This window comes from Populus alba, chromosome 3, assembly GCF_005239225.2.
Source record: "Populus alba chromosome 3, ASM523922v2, whole genome shotgun sequence".
In the NCBI taxonomy this organism is placed as follows: Eukaryota; Viridiplantae; Streptophyta; class Magnoliopsida; order Malpighiales; family Salicaceae; genus Populus; species Populus alba.
The window spans coordinates 19578335-19599459 of NC_133286.1; the positions used below are offsets into that span (position 1 = coordinate 19578335).

General features: G+C 33.9%; 3 protein-coding genes and 1 non-coding gene across 5 annotated transcripts; 2 read left to right on the plus strand and 2 right to left on the minus strand.

Annotated features, from left to right (window-relative positions):
- Positions 1-1603: 1603 nt before the first annotated feature.
- On the plus strand, positions 1604-3162 carry LOC118054638 (dicer-like protein 4). 2 transcript variants are annotated; one of them, XM_035066278.2, is made up of 4 exons: positions 1604-1788; positions 1935-2163; positions 2310-2421; positions 2539-3162. In XM_035066278.2, exons 2-4 carry the CDS (start codon positions 1959-1961, stop codon positions 2711-2713), a joined length of 492 nt encoding a protein of 163 aa, XP_034922169.1. In that variant the 5' UTR covers positions 1604-1788; positions 1935-1958; the 3' UTR covers positions 2714-3162. The 2 variants fall into 2 exon arrangements, 1 of the variants encoding a protein (XP_034922169.1); XR_012169470.1 differs by having other exon boundaries at positions 1608-1788; positions 2528-2661.
- Positions 3163-3273: 111 nt separating this feature from the next.
- On the plus strand, positions 3274-3345 carry TRNAM-CAU (transfer RNA methionine (anticodon CAU)). The gene has a single exon. It is a non-coding gene; the product is annotated as a tRNA-Met (tRNA).
- Positions 3346-4552: 1207 nt separating this feature from the next.
- Positions 4553-9553, minus strand: LOC118054635 (plasma membrane ATPase 4). Its single transcript, XM_035066275.2, has 13 exons — positions 9470-9553; positions 9251-9388; positions 8807-9121; positions 8086-8412; positions 7862-7981; positions 7299-7421; positions 7105-7209; positions 6703-7012; positions 5831-6345; positions 5492-5665; positions 5209-5391; positions 4915-5096; positions 4553-4817 (listed from the first exon to the last, which is right to left on the minus strand). The coding sequence occupies exons 1-13, from the start codon at positions 9536-9538 to the stop codon at positions 4721-4723; spliced, it is 2658 nt and encodes an 885-aa protein (XP_034922166.2). The 5' UTR covers positions 9539-9553; the 3' UTR covers positions 4553-4720.
- Positions 9554-16768: 7215 nt separating this feature from the next.
- LOC118054637 (ethylene-responsive transcription factor ERF003) lies at positions 16769-17896 on the minus strand. Its single transcript, XM_035066277.2, has 2 exons — positions 17727-17896; positions 16769-17501 (listed from the first exon to the last, which is right to left on the minus strand). Exons 1-2 carry the CDS (start codon positions 17807-17809, stop codon positions 17042-17044), a joined length of 543 nt encoding a protein of 180 aa, XP_034922168.1. The 5' UTR covers positions 17810-17896; the 3' UTR covers positions 16769-17041.
- Between the last annotated feature and the right edge of the window lie 3229 nt (positions 17897-21125).

Here is a 21125-nt window from a genome sequence, read left to right on the forward strand (position 1 = left end):
TTTTTCTCAGATAAGCTTGTTTCATCCAGTCAACTTAATCGATCAAAAAACTTGATTTTAAATATGGAAATAAAGTTGGAATAAACCAGCCAGGCTCGGGCTGCCTGCTTTGCATATTTACTTCAACTAAAATTATAAGAGCTGCTGAACAAAGTTATTTCTGCTTTCTGATGAAGCAGGAGAGAGCATAGATCGGCTATGGCAATACAAAACTCTAGTAATTTTAGAGAATTTGGATGCATCATCCGGATATGGAAATGCGATATCCATATGATACAAGATAATTGTCTCATGTTGAATTTGTTCGGATTTGATCCAAACCAATTGAAAATGGAAAACACCATTCCTTTTGTCGTTACTTTCCCTAAAATTCAAAACTAAAATTAAAAGAAAAAAATTACCTATTCATTTTATAGCTTCGTGTTTTAAAAATTATAATTTACATCTTAAATTTTTTTAGTTTAATATATTTTACATCAATAGTATAAACTATAATATTAAAAATCATGAAGGGTAAATGTAAAAGAAAATTAAACTATAAAATAATCAGCTTAATTTTTTAATTAAAATCTACCAAATTGAGTTGGTTAATTTTGAATATTGATATTACCCTTAGTTTTAATTAAGACCTCGCTTAATTTGATAGGTTATCTCCATGATTCAAAGCCTAGTTTGGATCAAACCATTGAAAAAAATAATTCAATATCATTGTTTTAGATTTTTTTTAAAAATGTAAATTCTTTTATCAGCTTATTTTTGTTGTCAAAGCCTTGGAACATGTGATACTAAATATAATATTTATGTTTGTTTTTATGATTCAACTGTATTTCCGAAAAATTTATGAAATTTTTTAGCATGTTTGGATAATTTTAAAATATTAATATCAAAAATAAATTTTAAAATTTTTAAAAAATATTATTCTAATATATTTTTTTTAAAAAAACTCTTCACGACAACATCAAACCTATCTTCCCGTAAAACAAGGTCAAATGTCAATGGCCAAGGCCGCAAGAAAGATAACACTGGTTAATATTTTTACTTGTCATCTGGTCCTCTATTTAATTGTGAAATGAGGATCCCACGGCACCTAACTTATTAAAGTTAAATTAATGGTGAATTTTGGTAGCCATATTCTCAATTTTCTCTTATTTTGATCATTTTATTCTTATTTATTCTAATATCATCCTTAATCTTCTTATTTTTGTAATATTTTTCCCTTTCATCAGCCATGGTTAGAAACCATCACTACTTTCAATAACCGATCATTATATAAATACATAATAAAAATTAAGAGATGACACAAGTATATATGTTTGGAAATGTAGTTTTTTAATTAAAAATATATTAAAATAATATTTTTTTTATTTTTACCAAAAATACATAAAAATCATTTAAAAACACTTAAAAATCATTAATTTAATATCTTTTTCAAACAAAAATAATTTAAAGAAAATTTTTGTGACTTAAAGTAGAGAAAGGACAGATAGATAGTTTAACATCATTACTAATTATGGTTTAACCATGAATACTTCAAAAAAAAAAAAAAAAGGTTTAATGGATGATAATCAGGACAAAAACATATATGGACCTATCTAAAACAAATTAAGAGTAGAGTGAGCAAATACACCAATAATCCCACAAAACTGTATCCTTGCAGGAAGATGAACTTATCTAGTTTTACCCCTGCCATGGAAATGAAAAGGAATAAATGCACGCAACCAAAACAGCTCCACATCAATCTCAAACGCCTTCCTCCTGTAGATCCAGCCACCACCAACCCCTTCCCAGGTACAAACAACCAAAAACTTCCCTCGATTCTTCTATCTATGAGCAATCTCTTTGTTTATGGAATCTTTATTTATCTGCCTGGTTAAATGTAACTCCATACTTAAATCTTTTTCTTTCTTTTTTCTGCGTGTCATGTTGTTTTCTAGATTATCAAGAAAGACAAGCCAGCCATGAAGTATGTTGTAGAAGGTGCTAGGGCAGGACCCAAAGAGGGGCTGAAACAATTTGATGATGAGGCAAACACAACAGCAGATTTATTAGCAGATAATAACCCATCACAAATCATCAAGACTGGAGATGACTCCAGCACCATAAAGAACACAACCAAGGGGGGTGAAATGAGCAAGGATGATAAAAACTCTCATAACGACTCAGGTAATTTCATTGATTAGTGACTGGTAGTGAGTTCACCAGAAGTGTCTTGAATTCTTTGATAAAGTTTGCTTTAAAGCTCAAATTTGGGATTTTCAGGATTGAAATCTGCCACCAAAATGTTACCACCTAACATCTTGTTCTTTCAGGTGGGCCAAAGATATCTGCCAAATCACAATTGCTGGAGACTTTAGCTGCAAACAAGTGGAAACCCCCTTTATTTGAATGCTTCAAGGAAGAAGGACCTTGCCACAAGAAATTGTAAGCACACAATATGGAGTAAACAATCTTGGTGTTTTTTTACCTCTGGGTTCATTTCTTTCTCATTCTCTAATTTTCAAAGTTTTTAAGCTATGAGTATTTCAAGATCCATTGCAGGTTCACCTACAAGGTTGTAATTGGGATAGAAGGAGAAGCATCGACTGTATTGGAGTGTTTTGGTTATCCTAAATCAACAAAGAAAACAGCAGCTGAACATGCAGCTGAAGGGGCATTGTGGTACTTGAAGCATTTGGGTTATTTTCCAATCAAGAAGGTAAAGAGGAAAAAATAATTATTTATAGTTAGAAATTATTTACATTTAGACTAATTAGGTCACATTCTGTATATTCTAACATGAAGTAGTAGTTGTAAAATTAAGGTTTACCATCTGTACTCATGTATATTTAGAAATCGTACATTTTTCTCGGTTGTCGTGTAGAGTTAGACTAGATCCTTGAATTGAACAAGCTTTTCCTGATTTAAAAAAACTATATAAAGACGTTAGAATTGGATGAAATATTCTTACAAGAAAAAATATTGAGATGAAAAACCAATCTTCCCTGGATTACCTTGGGAACTGCCGGCAACATCCAATTTCACGAATCCCACCTGGGTCTGTACCATGAAAAAGACCCAAGTTCTGAAAATAATCACAAATCCATAGATAAAATCCAAATATTAATGGAGAAATCACGGTTTGTGGTTATGCGATCCAATGCCCTGCCTTTCCGTCTTACTGGTTTACCAAACAAACCAAAGTCTGTCTAATTCATCCACTCCAAGGTCAGCAGTATGAAGGAATTGTTCGGAAAATATATGTTAAGTAATATTAACTTGGAGACTACTTCAACAATCAGAGTGGCGCAGCGGAAGCGTGGTGGGCCCATAACCCACAGGTCCCTGGATCGAAACCAGGCTCTGATAGCCAGAGTGGCTTCCCTCTGTTCCCTTTTTGTCCCTGATCTCCTAAAGCTTCTCTGCTGTTGGAATTTGATGTCTTTTAATCATAGAAAAAGCTGCCCCTGCTCCTTCCATCTCTACTAGAATTCAATAATCTCGTGTCCTTTCACTCCAAATTTGTGCAACTCCATGCATAATTCGATTTCCACACGTTTTACCCACAACTTAGCTATTAAGATGTTATCAGCTCGTGAAATCAAATTCCTTCAGCTGTTAACACAACTGCTACCATTGCTTCGAGTGTACCAAAATCACTCTAAATTAGAGTGTGTTTATATAAAAAATGTTTTTTAATTGAAAATATATTTAAATAATAATTTTATTGTGTTTTTTCAATAGTGTTTGTTTAGAGATTGCATATGTATGTATTTTGTTTAAAATACAGATGCTGTTTGGTAATTAAAAAACTTTAAGAGTTGCTTCTTGTGTGGAAAAATGTTAAACCATGCTCCATTATTCAATAAATAGTGGAGCATGACTCCACTGTTCCAGCTAGAACAAGTCTGATTCAAAGCTTAAAATGTGTTAAACCGGGTCCGACTCAGTAAGATAAAAAAATATTTTTTATTTCTTAATTGACACTATATAAATTAGACGGAGAGCGCTTGAACACGTAGTATTTGTAGGATTTGATCGCAATCTCAAATTATAGATGGTTTAATGGAACAATAAAAAATATTTTATATAAAATATTATTTATTTCATGATGTAATAGCAATAGTTAAATCTACAATATTTAAATTAAAAACCATTAATATATATATATGTATATATGTATGTATATTTTAAATTATTTTATAATTTAATTTTAAAAGCATTATTAACTAAATACATTAAACTATTTTTTGTTCAATTTTAATTTCAACCACATGTTTTAACCAAATATATATAAAATATCAAAACAATCTTAACTAAAAATATTTTTTATAAAATATTTTTTTTAAAAAATATAATCACAAGAACTAACACAATACCGAACATTATATTAGTTTCATTAAATGACGAACGCACATAGAACCTGTTTGTTTGTTTTTTTTACGAGCTATAATTTTCTTCAAAAAAGCAAGAAGAGGAGCCCACATCATTGGATCAAAACTATGAAGTTAAGTTATTCGAGAAGCAGAAATGAAAGCTGACATGCAAGAGGCGAAAATGTTATGTGATAGTGAAATTCAATGTTGGGTTGATTATTCCCAAATCTTGCATTTCTTACAAACTAATAATCAAGATTGTCAGAAGAACAATTAAATAGATTAATACCCTAATCGCTCTAACCTAGGACTCTCTCCCCTCTCCAGAGAGAGAGAGAGAGAGACACTATAAACTCGTTGTTTCTCATTCAAACAGTGTAGTGTTGTTGAATGGTCTCAATGTCAAGTCCCTTGAGTTTCACCACTGACTCCACATGACCCTTGAGTGTGTGAAGCTCCCTCAGCCTGGAACAAAAGAGATCATGAGTGGAATTAAGATATATAGGCATAGATAGGGAAGAAATTGCTATTAGTGAAAATCAAAAGCTTCGGAGATCATTACCGAGCGACCTCAGCGCGCCTCTTGGCATGTTCAGCGATGTCTTGTAATTCTCTGTAGTTGCTCTTATCATTGAAAAGTTCTGAGCCTTCGGGAGGATGCAATCCATTAATGGTGCGTTGATCAGCAGCCCATGACGCCATCGTCTCTCGTTTTCCATAATCCTTCTTTGAGGTGAAAGCTGTCTGCATAATCGAAGGGTAACATCGGTAAATATTAAACTTAGGGGAGAAGGTTTCGAGATGAAACTTGACATATCAAAAGATTCATTAGTAAAAAACAAATGATCACACTGACCTTATTTTGGAGGAGATTATCCCAGGATTTGCTACTTAGAGCATAGCGGATTATGAATTTGAGGAAATCAAGAGGGATGTAGAAGATGATGCTGTAAAGCCAGATAACACCTGCCCATCCCCATCCAATTCCATGGATACTCGCAAATTCCCAATTGGCATACACAGCGATGATTGTCGCAATCTTAATGGTAAACCAGAAACATTGATCATTAGGTTGTCCTTTTATAATATGCACAAAAAAAAAAAAAAAAAACTGGAACCAAAAGTTCTAAACAACTCACCAGTTGTGCCAGGACAAAGGCAATCAAAAGGTAACTACCAGGGCGTTCGACAAAAGACCAGCTTCGGGACCTAGTAACGAAAATGAGTGCCTGGCTAACGATACTCACTTGAAGGTATACAGCTGATGTTAGCTCGTAATGGTTGCTCCGGATGGACCTAACACCAAATTTATCCTGCAAATATTGACAGTGTGCTATCATTATTAGTACTACAGAAGACTATATAGCAGTGACAAACTGGCAGAAGGAACAAACATTACAAGTTCTTATATGCTTTACAGAAATTTAAACAGCATGATAAAACCATGTGCTAGTTTTAAGGTTTGTAGTAATTCTTACAGAGAAGAAGTCAGAACTGTGAACAATCCAGAAGAAGACGACAGTCATTAAAGCTAAGTAGGTGCCTAGAATGACACCAGTAGCAAAGATCTCCTTCAGCTTCCAGGAATCAGGAAGTGGAGATGGTTTCACTCTGTCTTTGGAAATAGTCATGATTGTCCCATCATTAAGTATGGCAATTATCAAAACCATGAAAGGAGAAAAATCAAATTTCCAAATCAGAGCAAGGAGAAGAAAACCCAGCACAATACGGATGGTTATAGTCACTGCATAGATGGTGTAGTTCTTCATTCTCTGGAAGATGGCTCTGCTTGTTAACACAGCACTCACTATCACGCTCAATCCTGGCTCTGTCAGGACAATGTCAGATGCACCGCGGGCTGCATCAGTTGCATCGGCCACTGCAATTCCGATGTCTGCCTTCTTCAGAGCAGGCGCGTCATTTACACCATCTCCAGTCATCCCGCAAACATGCTTCCTAGCTTGCAGCCTCTTCACAATCTCATACTTATGCTCTGAATATTTGATCATTAATTAAATTAATCGATATGTTTTTTATGCATAAAATGAAAAAATTAATATTATTTTCTTCTTCATGCAGAAAAGGCAAGATGAAAAACTCCACCTCTCTCGATATATTGTCTTACAAAATCGTTTCATGTCTCACCAGCTAGTTCCAAAATGTTGAATAAATCCATGTAATGGATGCTCATAAAGGATTTAATTTCTAAGAGGATCTAGTTTTTTGTTTATTAAAAGAAAATAAACTTAGATGCTGCGATAACGAGGGAAGCATCGAACAACGTGGGAAGCATCAAGATCCATGTAAACAACATTAATCATATTGAAACAGTAGAATTTAGTCCAATTACCAGGGAAGACACCAGCAAAGCCATCAGCCTTTTCAATGAGCTCATCAACAGCAAGGGCTGCAGTTGACTCATCCGGGTGCTGCCCAAGGAGGGCAGAAGAGGGATACATGTTGGTTCCCATTCCAAGCCTCCGACCAGTCTCCTTGCCAATTGCCAGCTGATCACCAGTGATCATCTTAACATTGACACCGAGGTTGAGGGCACGAGTAATGGTCTCTGCACTGTCATGTCTAGGAGGATCAAAGAGAGGCAACAGGCCCACAAATTCCCATGGTCCTCCAGGGCTTTCCTTGGTTTTCTCTGGGACAATCTGCAAAGACAAGATGTCTAAATCAGATAGAGTTCCATGTATAAGTAATTACTTCAAAACACAATTCTGAGGAAACGAGAACATGAGCTCACTTGTCTACAAACAGCCAGAGAGCGGAGGCCTCGTTCAGCATACTTATCAATGATGGCATGAGCTTTTCTTGCTACATCTTCCCCGAGGTTGCACAGTGCAATGATCTGTCAGGAGAATTTAAATGCATTTGACGATATAGTGTAGTAAGAGGGTGGGAAGAAGAAGGAATACGAGGCAATAGATGTTCTATAACCTGCTCGGGGGCGCCTTTGCTAACTCGGTGCCAGTTGCCATCAGGGTCGATATATGTTATAGCTGTACGCTTTTCCACTGGATTAAATGGCAAGAAATGTACTTCAGTGATGCTTGCTCTGGCCTGCAGAGTGAAATAAAGTCATAGTCAGGCATTCAGTTATATTCAAAGGTCCTAATAACCCAACACTTGACATTGTCGGTGAGGTAAACAGTCAGTCGGAGAGTAATGCTTTCTTGACAAGTTACAAGCTCGGGAAAATAAGCTTCATTGCCACTAAAGTAAGACGAAAGTGCAGCAAGTTAGCTCCAGTTAAATAAAAAATACACACCGAGGATCAAAATGTGATTTAAAGTCTGATCCTACTTCTCTCTTCTCTACTATGATGCTGCTAGTCATCACCTCATCCATTTTTCTCCATTCATCGAGAATATTTAGAAGATTGTGTTGCTAATACTGTGCAGCACCTTAATAAAGTGTTCACAATACTAATCCTTTTCTTTTTTATCGGCCCAGTTTTTTAAGAAAATCAAAATATTTGCATATCTCAACTGTAACATTACCTCCTTGGGATCCGCCAACATCCCAACAATACAAGCATCGATAGCATCCTGATTCTCAATCCTGGAGGCCCTAGCGCCCAGTAAAATCACATTGTCTTGGTCAACATCGTTAGCAAATACCTGAAAAATAAACAAAAACATCAATAACCAGTGAGCCCAAAAGAACAAAATATTGGGAGGGGTGACGCCCTGGACTTTCACTTATAAATTTTTTGTGTGCTAACCTCGACCAAGCTCTTGTCTACTGTAAGTTTATTAAGAGTGAGGGTGCCGGTCTTGTCACTGCATAATACATCCATTCCAGCCATTTCTTCGATAGCTGTCATCCTCTTTGTGATAGCACCTTGCTGTGAAAGCCGGTGGGATCCAATGGCCATTGTCACTGACAACACGGTTGGCATGGCTATAGGGATTCCTCCGATAAGGAGCACCAAAATATTGTCAATACCATCCCGGTACTTGCGGCCCTGAATTGGCCACATTACGATTGCCTCTATGACTATTCCCACTACAATGGAGACTATGCAGAAGTTTCCAATGGATGTCAACACCTGATCAAACCATATCACCACCAAGCATCCATTAGAAAGAAAAGATGAAAGGTAGAAGATACTTGAAAGTGCACAAATGGAACTTTAGAACCTGCAATGGTGATGTTTGTGATTTGCTACTAGAAATTCTAATAATTCGAATTTTGTTCCTTCAAAAAACAAAACATCTGCTAACACCTTAGAATAATACATAATCTATAATAGTTAACGATTTAACACTTAGTAGATTAATTGATAATTTCTGGAGCTGATTTCAAATTATGGAACAGTTTTGACAATAATAGCATGCTCTTTCTCATCTTTTTTTATCAAGTACTAACTTCCTTCTGTTGTTTCTTTATCCCCAGAGTCGACTACAAGTTTTTTTTCCGAGTTAGCCCTCCAGACTCAGTACCTTTTGGAAATGCCCCACTTGATTGGTGCTGTCTACGAGATGAGCAGCTTTACCAAAAAAGGTGTGCACCCCAGTGGCAATCACTACAGCTTCAATCTCACCATGCTTGCAAGTAGATCCGGAGAAGATTTCATCACCTGGTTTCTTTGTAACCGGCAAAGACTCACCGGTGAGAGCAGACTGATCAATTTTAAGAGGGTCACCCTCCAGCAGACGAGCATCTGCTGGTATAATGTCCCCCAGCTTTACGCTGATTACATCTCCCGGAACCAAGACAGCAGCCTCATGCTCGATCCACCTCCCATCTCTCAAAACCTGTAAACAAAATTATTAACATTATTAAAAAAAAATGTAGAGAATAAATGTCATTAGTTTTTGTACTTGAGTGCCTACAGACTTCCGAATTAAGCGAGAGAGTCGGATGTTGGTATGCATATATTATACCTTGGTTTTCAGGGCGAGACCTGCCATAAGAGCTGCTGCAGCGTTGCCTGCACTATTTTCTTCTACGAAACTTATAGTTGAGTTGATAAGAAGCAACACCACAATACCCACAAAGTCTTGCCAGTCTGGTGGCTTGCCCTGCATTTATATTAATTCACACGGACAAATAAAAATTAAACGTTCGTGAACAAATACAGAGACAGAGAAATGCAAACTAACCTGTCCGTTTGCAAGAACAATGGCCACGACAGCAGCACCCTCCATGACCCATGAAAGCGGGTTCCACATAAAACCCAAGAATTTCAAAACCTTGCTCTCCTGTTCCAAACAATCCAGCTTATCAGTTCCATCTTAGAGCTTAAAAATTAACAGCAAAATAAATAAATAAAAGATTAAATTATCGTTTTTTTTTGTTTGCCTTTCTCTCTTCTAGCTTGTTTGGACCAAAAATTTCAAGCCTCTTCTGGCCTTCCTCTGTAGACAAACCTTCTTTCGTGCATTGCAATCGTTGAAATACTTCCTCAACTGGAATACGCTCCTGTAGTTAAATTCCAAAACCAATAAGCAACCACCGTTAATAAATAAAAATCACCTAAAACCTCAAAACAAAAACTCAAAATTTCAAAAGAAGTTTATTAACGCATAAGCAGAACTCTGATGTCTTGGAAACCAAACAACAAAACACTCCAAGTCATTAATAGCAATCAAGCGAAGTTTATCAGTATCGATCTCTGTGTGTGTGTGTGTGTGTGTGTGTGTGTGTGTCGTAAACATATCTTGAAAGCAGAGGCAGCAAGCTTACGTACGTAACAAACATAAACAACAACAACAATATAAACCTTCGAAAAAATGGCGTAGCCAAAACCAAACAAGACGATTTATATCATGAAAGCAGAGACTCGTAATCAGCACGTTATCTGCTACGATCTACAAGTAATATGCTATCATCATCAACTATACGTACATAAAGAAAATAGAATAAAAGAAAAATAGGAGGAGGAGTCTCACTAGGTCGACGTTCTCGTTTATGATTTCCTGCAAGCTGAGGCCATTGCCATTGGCGGTGATGGCGGCTGTGCCGTAGGCAGACATATCTTCGATCGCCAACCTCGCAATCCTTCAGCAAAACCTAGCGCTACGTACAGCACATTGCACGCACAGAAAAGATTTAAGATTAAGAGAAAAGAAAAGGAGAAAGTCTCTGCGTCACTCTTTGTGATTTATAAGCAGAGTTGAAAATCAGTTTAAGTTTTTGAGGAGTCTATTTGGTGACGTTTTAGAAAAGCACACTCTCACCAGTATTAGGACTTCTCTTACGTAATCTTTCTTCTTTTTGAATCCATCCCAAATTGGAAGTGAACGTGGACTCTTGTGGGTCCCTCTTATTCTCGGTCTTTTATTTATTTCTTAAATATTATATTCCTTTTCTATTCTGTATTCTCACATCTTCTTGCTAGTTAATTTCCTGATTTTATAACCCGGCCCGGTTGACCGATGAATCCAGTGATATGCCAACTCAAAGCTTGGTGAGGACTTGATTTTGTTTTTAATTAATTTTCTTTATTTAATTATATTATTTTATGAATTTTTAAATAACAATTTATTTTTTAAAATAATAATATAAATTCATCGATTCATTCATGAGTCAACTGGTATAATTCACAAACTAAACCTTGACTCAAGCTAATTTTGAGTTGAGTTGTAACTATATTTAATATTATTATGATTGTCTACTGATATCAAGATTTTCGGTCGCTTACGTGGAGAAATATTTCACATCTGTGATAAAAGTATAAACAGTTTGCTTATGTGGCATTGAGTGACTGGGTGTTCCGAGGTTTCACCATGGGGGTGTGAGTGAGATGCTAACAACGTAATTCATTGATTAATAAATTAAAATTGAAGTTGAAATTAAAAAATAAGGATAAAACTAGAATTAGAGGAACAATTGAACTGAATATTACCAAGTTAAGCTTTTTTTTTTTTTCTTGAAACTATAGAGTAAATTGATTTCATTTTTTAAAACAATTAATCTCGTTAAAAAATAAAATAATCACTTATTAATTAAGTGTTGCTAGAGGTCGTGAAATGTAACAAATTTTGAGGTATTTAACAGCGTAATAACGATTAATTTTTAAATAGTTCAAAATAATATTTTTTTTATTTTATAAAAATTATTTAACATTAATATATTAAAATAATCTCAAAACACTGAAAAAAAATATAAATTTCAAAATAAAATTTTAAAAAAATATATTTTTACAAAACAAAATTGTAATAATAGATCAAAACATGATGTTTGTATTTATTGATTATATTCTCAGCTATAAATAGTTTTCAGAATGATAGTTAGGAATTACAACGCTGAACCATGAGGCCCATCAAGAGGCACTGGCCCTTTCCTTGAAGACACAGAGAGATGTTGGTCTTCCAATCACTTCGGCCTTGTTTTTACAGGCCCAAAGAATGCACACATTGAAATGGGCTTGAGTTACAGGCTTATCCTCTCTTTTTTTTCCTTTCTTAGGATTCCGGATTCTTGGTAGATGTTAGGGATTATATTGATTTCTCATAATAATATGCTCACTTAACATACATAGGAGAAAAATAAAAAGGAGTTTTATGGTGAAATTTAAATTTTATATAGTGAATGTGTGCTGTTATATAATAATATAAATCATATTTTAGAATATCATCTAATAGTGAGTTAAAATAGTTTTTTTGACATAGTATCAGAGTTTTAAAACCAAGTGGTCACAAATTAAAATCTCACCACCCCATTTATTTGATAAAAATCAAGTACAATGTAATATGGGTATCTACAAGTTTTTACACTCAAAAAGCTTTTACTTGAGGGGGGTGTTACAGAATAATATAAATTATATCTTGAGACCTTACATAACAATTTAAACTACTGGGTTGAGATGGCTTTTTGATATAAAATATAAAATATAAAATGTGGAGAGATGAGGTGAGTGGATCAGGGAATCAAATATAAAATGGTTATAAACTTAAGAATTAAAAATCCAGCAAGGAAGAATCAATCTTCCTGTCTCTATCAAGGATTCTAAATAACTTTAAACTTGCATTGATAAGAAAATCGTTCTGCAGAAGCATTTGCTTTGCCCATTCTCAACATAAACATATAATCTAAAAATTCACACCATATTTTACATGCAAGGTTAGGCCATAACATGGCAATGAATTGAGTGCATTAATTTAGGTTAATACAGTCAATTAAAACAACAAAAATTCTCTAAAAAAAATAAAAAAAAAATGATCGGGTTGATCAATCAGGTCAATCAAGTCGAATTAAATTGATTTTTTTTCCTGATCGTTACACTCTATTTCTGGTTGCTTTTCTATTCATCAAGTTCTATTCTGAATTAGAGAATGGGGATATGGAGAGTGCTTCGGCATTTCTAGGAGTACTTGGCCACCAACCTTGAGAAAATAGCTGGCGGATCTATGTATTGCCCACTCAATTCCAAGTATCCAATTCCAATGATAAAAAAGATCCAAAGTTGAGCATGGGATTGAAATGGTTCACTGAGCTAAAGTCCCACATGATTAATTGTCTCCCCCATGATTTGGACATGCGATTCCATGCACTATGATCCCTGTCCCTGATCACAGGCAGCTTCTTCTTTCTAGCATTTTTTAGGGCAAAAAAGACCACCTTTGTATTTTATGTACGTAGTTATTTTGCCATTAATTCTATCAGAGGCATGAAGAAAAGATGAACAGGTGATGTGTATTGTTTGATAGGGAAAAATGGATCAAATACAGGCCGTGCGTAAAATTCGAGGGGAATTTGCATTATTAAACATCATGGGGAATTAGGAATGCATAATCATGCTTGGAACCTTAGTTGTGAATGTTTGTGGGGGACAAAATCAATTCCCAAATAGATGATGATTAATCATGAAGCATGAGGTTTGATTAGAGGAAATGGATCCCACCATTATTAATTTCGAGGATTAAGATGGAAAAAACTTGGTATTCCTTCGGCTATGGTAAGTTCTTTCCTGTTTCTAATCAATTACAGATTACAATAAATAAAATAAAATAAAATAAAAAAGCTCAACTTTTATTGTCCACTCATTCACATTTCACTTTAATTTGTATGGTGATAAAATTATTATTTTATCCTTTCCAATAAAAACCTTATAACATGGTGTGATTGTAAAACGATCTTTTCACAAGATTAAATTGTTATTACAAATATCACAAGGGCATCTAAGTCTTTTTACTTTTAAGATGTATAATAAAATTACTAGCATGCTCTTAAAAGTTAAATTAAATGAACTCAAAGATAAAAAGCTTTTTAGACACTTCAATTTTTTGAACGGTAAAATCTTCAAATTGCCCCTAAACTTAATTTTTCTTAATGTCACTATCAAGAGTGTTTTTGTAATCTTATATACTATTTTCTGTAATTGACAAGTTGTTTTATAGGTATCTAGGTTTTTTAATAAACTAAAATATTATTTAAAATAAAAAATTATTGATGCGTTGCTAAGAGACGTCTATGCTCTTCAAACAACACGTGAGGCACCTCATGGTAGGCAAGCAATGCCTTAAAAGGTAGAGTTCAATGCATCTCACAACCTCTTTTATGGTGGAGCTCTGATTATGTTTTTTCCCCTCCCTATTTTTTCTCTTTCCTCAACGTTGAAAAACATGTTGGCCTTAAAAATTTCAAAAATGGGTGGTCATTTATTGATTGTATAATATTTAATCATTTGTATCAAATATGATTTTTTTTTCAATTTCCTTGGCATTTAATTTTTAGATCAAATCTAATACTTATTTTTTTTTATTGTTATTTATTTTTTTCCTTATATTTTTTTTATTGAAATTATTTTTTTTTATTTCATCTCTCAACATTTGATTTTATTTACTTTTTAAATCAATTTTTGTCTTCATTCTTGTTAATTATTTTTTTTCTTTTTTGTGTCAATTTTACCTTTTATTATTTGTTTTCTCCTCTCTCATCTTTTCTCTCTCCTTATCTCGAAAAATGTATTGGCCTTGGAAAAATTAAGAAAAAGGTGGTCATTTGTTGATTTTATATTATTTGATCTTCAGTGCTTTTATTATATCAAATTTAATTTGTTTATTTTTAATTTTATTTATTAATATTTTATTTTTATATCAAATTTCATACTTATTTTTTTTTAATGTTATTTTTTTTCTTACACTTTTCTTGATTGAAATTGTTTTTTTTTTTCAATTTTATTCCTCAATATTTTTTTTTTAATTTTAGTCTTCATTCATTTCAATTATCAATCTAACTTTATATCTCGTGTCACAGGTATAAGAGATTATACCGGGTTGGATTCTGCCTTTTTTAAATTAGGTTTTTTTTCAACATTGTGTTTGTTGGAATTTATATTCATTATTTTTTTCACCTTTTTTTCTATGGGTTTATCTTAATCTCATGTCTGGGTCATGGGTTTGTTTGGCATTGTTTTTTTTTTAGAAGTTTTATTTGTTTACAAGGTGTCTCCTTTAACACTTTGTTCGTTTTATAATTAAGCTTTGTGATTTTATTCAATTTCTTCTTCGTGGAATTATCCTTGTCTCACGACTTGGTCATAGATTTGGCTTACTGACTCAAATAGACTTGGGTTAATTTTTTTTTCTTTAATTTTTTCCTTTAATATTTTATTTGCTAAACATTAATTTTTTTTTTATTTTACTTTCCATGCAATTATCTTATTCTCGTTTAAGTTTTTCTTTGTTAACAAATAAAATCATATGAACCTTTTAAAAATATTAAAAAGATATATTTTCATGATATTGATAAGCATTTTTCTTTTGCATTAAATCACTGCTAATTTTTTTCCTTTTTATTTATTGTTATTGTCTTTTTTTATAATTATATTATTAAATTAATCAAGCTAATTGAATCCAATTAAATTAATTACTCGAATCTCATATTTTCTTGGTTTTTGAAGGCAAATGTTACCTTAACAACTCTTTTAATATTAAAGAAAAATTAACTCGGCCTGCAATGTAAAAGAAGCCACCTACCTATCTATCTAATAAGAACCAGAATCATATTTAACCTAGAATATATAAAGCGACAAGAAACTATTATAAATAAATTATGCTAATTTTGATTTTTCAATATACTAATTCTATGTCCAAATGATTCATGAAAAACTCATATATAAGCTAAAAATACCTTCACACGGAAGTCATGTATTATTGTATTGTGTATTGACTAGTCTACGTGAGGACTAAGAGCACATATTAGCTTTTGTACACAAAAATTCAAGGCCAGTGGAGGGACTAAAATTGATCTATGTGAATGTGTGATTTTCACCGCAGAAGTACGATGGCTCAGTGAAGTGACTTGTAGGTCCATAGCTTTGAAAATTGCAAGACCGTGACTAAAAGCATGAATTGATATAAAAATAAAATGGAAATGGATTTTAATCGAGTTGTTTGAGTTTGATAAATTTAATTTTTAATTTTCACCTGATTTTTTTAAAATTCAAACAGGCTTTTTCATACTATGTTAAAATATTCAACACAAAAAATACAATTGATTTGTAAAAATTAATTTTAGGATTTTTAATTGTTAATTTATTAAACAATAATTTTTAAATTATTTTGAAGTGCTAACATTAAAAATAATTTTTAAAAATAATAAATTTATTTTAATATATTTATAATAAAAATACACTTTAAAAAACAACTATAAATTACATGAAAGCTACTGGCTAGACTTAATGAGAGCCTACATGTATAGTTTAGATTAGATGAAGAGGAGTCTAATTAAAGATCTCTAATTAATATTTAATAAAACAAGATGTTGATCGTTAGACAAAAGCATGTTCTTTAAGAAAAATACTGAGCAAATGAGAATGCTTGTATGGGTCAAAAAGTGATGCTTTAGCAGAAATCAAAGGATCTAAGCTAGCTAGAAGGATGGCAAAGCAGCTATTCAAGTCTCTTTTCATCTTACAAAAAGCAAGAAAAAATAAAGAATTTGTTTTTTGAGTGACAAGTCTTTTTATTCCAGCATATGTTCACACATTAATTCCTTGGACGCACAATTGAATACCATAGAAAGTACAAGAAAATGGCGTCTGAAAGGATCCTTGATTAATTTGAAATTTGTTTGTTTCTGAAAGCATCATCCTTCCCACATTAGTCTCCGTTAATTAGGTCATTTTTTAATTAGTTTGATGTGGTAGTGTTAAAAAATATTAATTTAATTTATTTTAAAATAAAAATTACTTTAAAAAACAACGTTTTCACACTAATTTATAGGTTAGATAGCATCAAAACTTACCCGTTCATCTTTTTCTACACATGGGGTCTTGCATGAAAGCAAAATGCACTTCCAGATCCCAAGGTTTCAAAAAACTACGATAATGGAGTGGTAATAAAGTGAAAGTGTTTCGAAACTTCTAATCTCTCACTTTTGGAACCTTTGAGATTTGGATTCTTTACCTGATCAGACGAAACTCATAAAAGGGAAAGGGAGAAGGAATCGATATCTTTCGTATGATCATGCCAAATATTCATGTCATCATATGTGCAGTATCTCTCTCTCTTCTTTTGCTGTGCTGTGCACATATGGCATAATTAGCTCATGCCTTGGATCATAGACAACGTGGAAGGATGATATTCGTTTCCACTCACACTACTTTAGATTATGTATATGATTAGATTGTGAAAAATAATCAAGACGGTGATTGATTAAGTAGAATTAGCAAATAGAAACTGCTGCTGCTGCTGCATTTTGATGTTTCTTTAATTTCAGCAGAACTCTCATGTTGAATCTACATAACAGAACTCCATGGATCCTCTATCTAGCAACTCCTCTATCATTTGCTCTATATGGTGATCTTCGAGTGACTTGAAATGTTCTTGATGGTCATCGTTCCCCGCTTGACTTCCCCCCCCGACCCAATTCCCCTCCTGCCATTTCGAGTCGTTCTCGACAGTTTTTCCGGCAATGCCATGGCTAGTGCCAAAACTGGTGCATTGTGCATCATGTGACTGTTTTGTTACGTTTTTCTTGGTTGCTTGTAGAGAAGTCATGTGACATTTATGTAGCTTGGCTGCCAAGGTAGCTGAGAGAAGCTTTGACGATGATGATTGGGGTTCGTTGGGGTTGTGAGGGAAATTTGTACGTGCTTTTGGCCCGCACATTAGCCTCGCTGCCTCGTCGTATGCCCGTGCCGCGTCCTCCGCCGTTTCGAATGTGCCTAACCATATTCTAGTCTTCCTGCAGCCCAAAAGAAACACGAAACGTTTCATCTTAGTACAAGAATTAAAACAGTTCGAAGCTCGCTCAAGACTGTCATTAGTGCAGAAAAACAACATAAAAGATCTGGGATTCGTGTGTGTTCCTGTAAGAAAAACGTTTCTTGAAGTTTTCTTTTGAACATGTAAAGAAACCTTTCTTTTGATGAAAGAAAGAGCTAGAAACGTCTCAAGAAAGTGGAATTACAGGAGAGGATGGCGAATTTCTGAAACCCAAGAGCCCCAGTGCCTTTGACGGACGCCACGATATCGCTGTTGTGGTCTAGTCATGGTGCTTGAGATAAGAAACGTTTCAAGTGATTTAGAAGTCTGGTAAGTGTGAAATGTTCTAAAAGAAGCTTGTAAGAGCGTGTGTGGAGAGGGATAGGGAGTGGCAGAGTCATGGAGGTTTATATAAGGGCCTTTTGCGGCCATAAATTAGCTGGTGGGCCCATGAGGGTCACTGCCACCCTTTCGGTCTTTCCTTCTCTTCTGGTTAAAATCAGGTTCCATAACATTTTCACACCTGAATCATTGAGGTTGTGGTAAGATAAGACTTCATTTACTAATTTGGTCTATTTTTTCCTCATATTATCATCTATTAAGTAAATTAAGGACTGTTATTTTACAGATAAAAATATAGAAAAAAAAACATTGAATGATGCATCATATTAGAGCAGACAATACCGGATAACTAATTGTTGTTATGTATTTGATGTGTTTTGAATTGAACTGAATAATTTATTTTATTTTGTGTTTATTAAATATTAGAAGAATGATTGATCTGACCTGACTCATTTAAATACTCGGGTCAACTTGAGACCTAATCGTCTTGAGATAAACCACGGGTAAAAAATTCATTGAATATTTTTTATGTTTTCCTAGTCAAAAGGAGGTTGCTTTAATTTTCTTTTTAATTTGGGTTAACTCAGATTGACCCTTCTAAGCCGTGACTCAGGCTTTACTCTCAATCGACTCCCGAGTAAGATTTTAAAACTATTATAATAACCATTTTTATCCTTACATTGACTATGTTTAATGGTCAACTCGGCCTATGACCTGAGTTTGGTCCCGGGTCGATCCCTGAATCAGGTTTTAAAACTATAATAACATCTATTTTTATCCTTATGTTGACTCAAGTTAATGGTCAGCCTGACCCATGACCCGATCCTAGCTCTGGTTGACTCCAAGTCGAGTTTTAAAATTATAACAATAACCAGTTTTATCCTTGTGTTGACCTATGTTAATGATCAAACTTAATCCAATAATTATTGTTATGCTTATATTGACTCAGATCAATGGTCAACCCGACCCGCGACTCGCGCCTAACCTCAATTGAACTCACAAGTCAGGTTCTAAAACTATGGTAATAACTTTTCTTATTCTTATATTGATCCTGGTCAATAGTCAACCTAGATCGTGACCAGAGTCTCACTCCGGGTCAGCTCCTAATTGAATTTTAAAACTATAATAACAATTATTTTTATCCTTGTGTTGACCTGGATCAACTAGATTAACCTTTATGCAGAGAATTTGACAAGCTTCTCTTACCCCTTTTAGCAATAACACTACTTTAATATTATTTAGAGAGACAACATTGATTTAAAAAATTTCTGTTGTTATATATGTTTGAGTTATCAAAACAACAACACTGAATGATGTATCACTTATTTTTTTCTAATTATTTTTTATTTATATAATAATCAATTTTTTCCCCTAAATGACATGTACACTACAATATTTAAGCTATCCGTCAAATTCAAGAATACACTGGAAATGTTCGAGGATACAATACACTAAATCGATAGTGCATGTCTTGTTCTTTCACAGTCTCAATAATTTAGGGGTCAAATAAATGTAATTAAACCCTTAAAAAATCATCATCCCATGGGTAAAAAGAGTTTTTGCCAGCCCTTTTTGGTAGCTTTCCAGGTGAATTTCAGAACCCACAAAATCATACAGCAAACAGGAGCCCATAATGAGCACGAGCCTGGAATTATGTTATTCTATCGTGCACATTGCTAGAACCTGTATGAATATGTGCTTTCAATGACAGATTAATTATGTGGGCACGGACCTTCACATTGAACAATAATAACAATACGGCTTGTTTTTTTTAGCTTAGTAAATTAATAGCATCTATTTTGATACTTCTAGACCTCCCAAGGCATCAATTTCACGAGCATAATTCAGGTGACTGTATCTTCCATTAAAGAGGTGAGTGGAGCTATAGTATACGTGCCCTACTCCCAGGTCTCTTAACAATTAGCATATTTTATTTTTAAATAAAATACACTTACCAGTTACCACCACGATGACTATAACTCAACCACCCAAGATCTGCCATACATTAGTTAGGTGAAGACAGAAACCATGTCTGATGTATTTTTCAAGCCCATGTCCTGTCTCCCTCTCTCTCTCTCAGGCTTGTAGGCTAGCAGCTGCTATTTTTGACCGTAATGATTTTGCTGCATTAGGCAATCCCAGTGATGCGAAAACATATAAGATCGATTTAGACGTCAATCGTTTGCCCATCTGCATGCTTCACTCACGATGTGTTGCTAGGTCACACCCACATGCAGATGCTGTTTTTGTTGTGCAACTACCACTTAAATTGCCCAGAGGAAAAGGAGCTTCTGCGTTGGAGATCAAATGCATGTTGAATGAATATGGAGCTGAGATGATACCTTACATCATATTTCTTGGAACTTTTCACAAGATGATGGACGATTTTGCATAGATTCGGGGGAAATGATTTGCTACTACGTGCGTAGTGTCTATCGATCGATTCATATATTTTGAATTTATTTATTATGTATTGAGTCGAAAAGGCCAAAAGTGGATTCCATAAGCCAATTAATTCCCACATAAATATTGTAATATAGAAGGGAGTACTATACGCTTGGTTCAAGAAGTCCCTGTGATTTTGATTTATGTCACGTTGACCGCCATGATCTTAGAAAATGTAATTGGATCCTTGAGTTTTTTAATTCAAGATTAAGCCAATCCCCCTTTCTATTCTCATATTAGAGATTTTGTTTGTCCAAGAATTGATTCAATTCAAAAGCTTAGGTTGTTAGATAAGATTTCAAGATATAATTTATATCATTTTCTAACGTACTCCTTCAAGTAAAAGCCTTTTAGACTTGAAATTTATATAAACTCACACTATCTTATGATTAATTTTTATCAAATAAATGAAAATGGTAAAATTCAAATTCATAACCGTTTAGTTATCAAAACATTGATACTATGTCAAAAAACTATATTAATTCAAAAGTTTAAATTGTTAGGTGAGATACCGGGATATAATTTATATTTTTTTTAACATTGAAGACAAAATTCTGATCATATATAATAGCATAGGCATTGATTGGTTGAAAAGTTTGATCATTGACCATTATCTGGAAGTCATGAATCATGGATGCTAGCTAGCAAGGTGTGATAGTCAAATATCCATGTATACATACAAGGCCTGGTGTGTAAAGTATTCTAAACTAAAAACCGCGCGCGTGGCTTCATTGAAGATGTTGAAGAGAAGCCCTTACTGGACACAATATATATAGAGGGTTCTCACAAAGCATAATAAAAAAACGACGTGTTAAAC

Coding starts and splice junctions, on each gene's coding strand:
- LOC118054638 (XM_035066278.2), top strand. CDS start 1,959: ATGAAGTATGTTGTAGAAGGTGCTAGGGCAGGACCCAAAGAGGGGCTG. Junction 2,164..2,309: donor AAACTCTCATAACGACTCAG/GTAATTTCATTG, acceptor TTGTTCTTTCAG/GTGGGCCAAAGATATCTGCC. Junction 2,422..2,538: donor GGACCTTGCCACAAGAAATT/GTAAGCACACAA, acceptor GATCCATTGCAG/GTTCACCTACAAGGTTGTAA.
- LOC118054637 (XM_035066277.2), bottom strand. CDS start 17,809: ATGACTAGACCACAACAGCGATATCGTGGCGTCCGTCAAAGGCACTGG. Junction 17,502..17,726: donor GAAATTCGCCATCCTCTCCT/GTAATTCCACTT, acceptor TTTGGGCTGCAG/GAAGACTAGAATATGGTTAG.
- LOC118054635 (XM_035066275.2), bottom strand. CDS start 9,538: ATGTGGAACCCGCTTTCATGGGTCATGGAGGGTGCTGCTGTCGTGGCC. Junction 7,210..7,298: donor GCAAAGGCGCCCCCGAGCAG/GTTATAGAACAT, acceptor TTCTCCTGACAG/ATCATTGCACTGTGCAACCT. Junction 6,346..6,702: donor CTTTGCTGGTGTCTTCCCTG/GTAATTGGACTA, acceptor TCAAATATTCAG/AGCATAAGTATGAGATTGTG.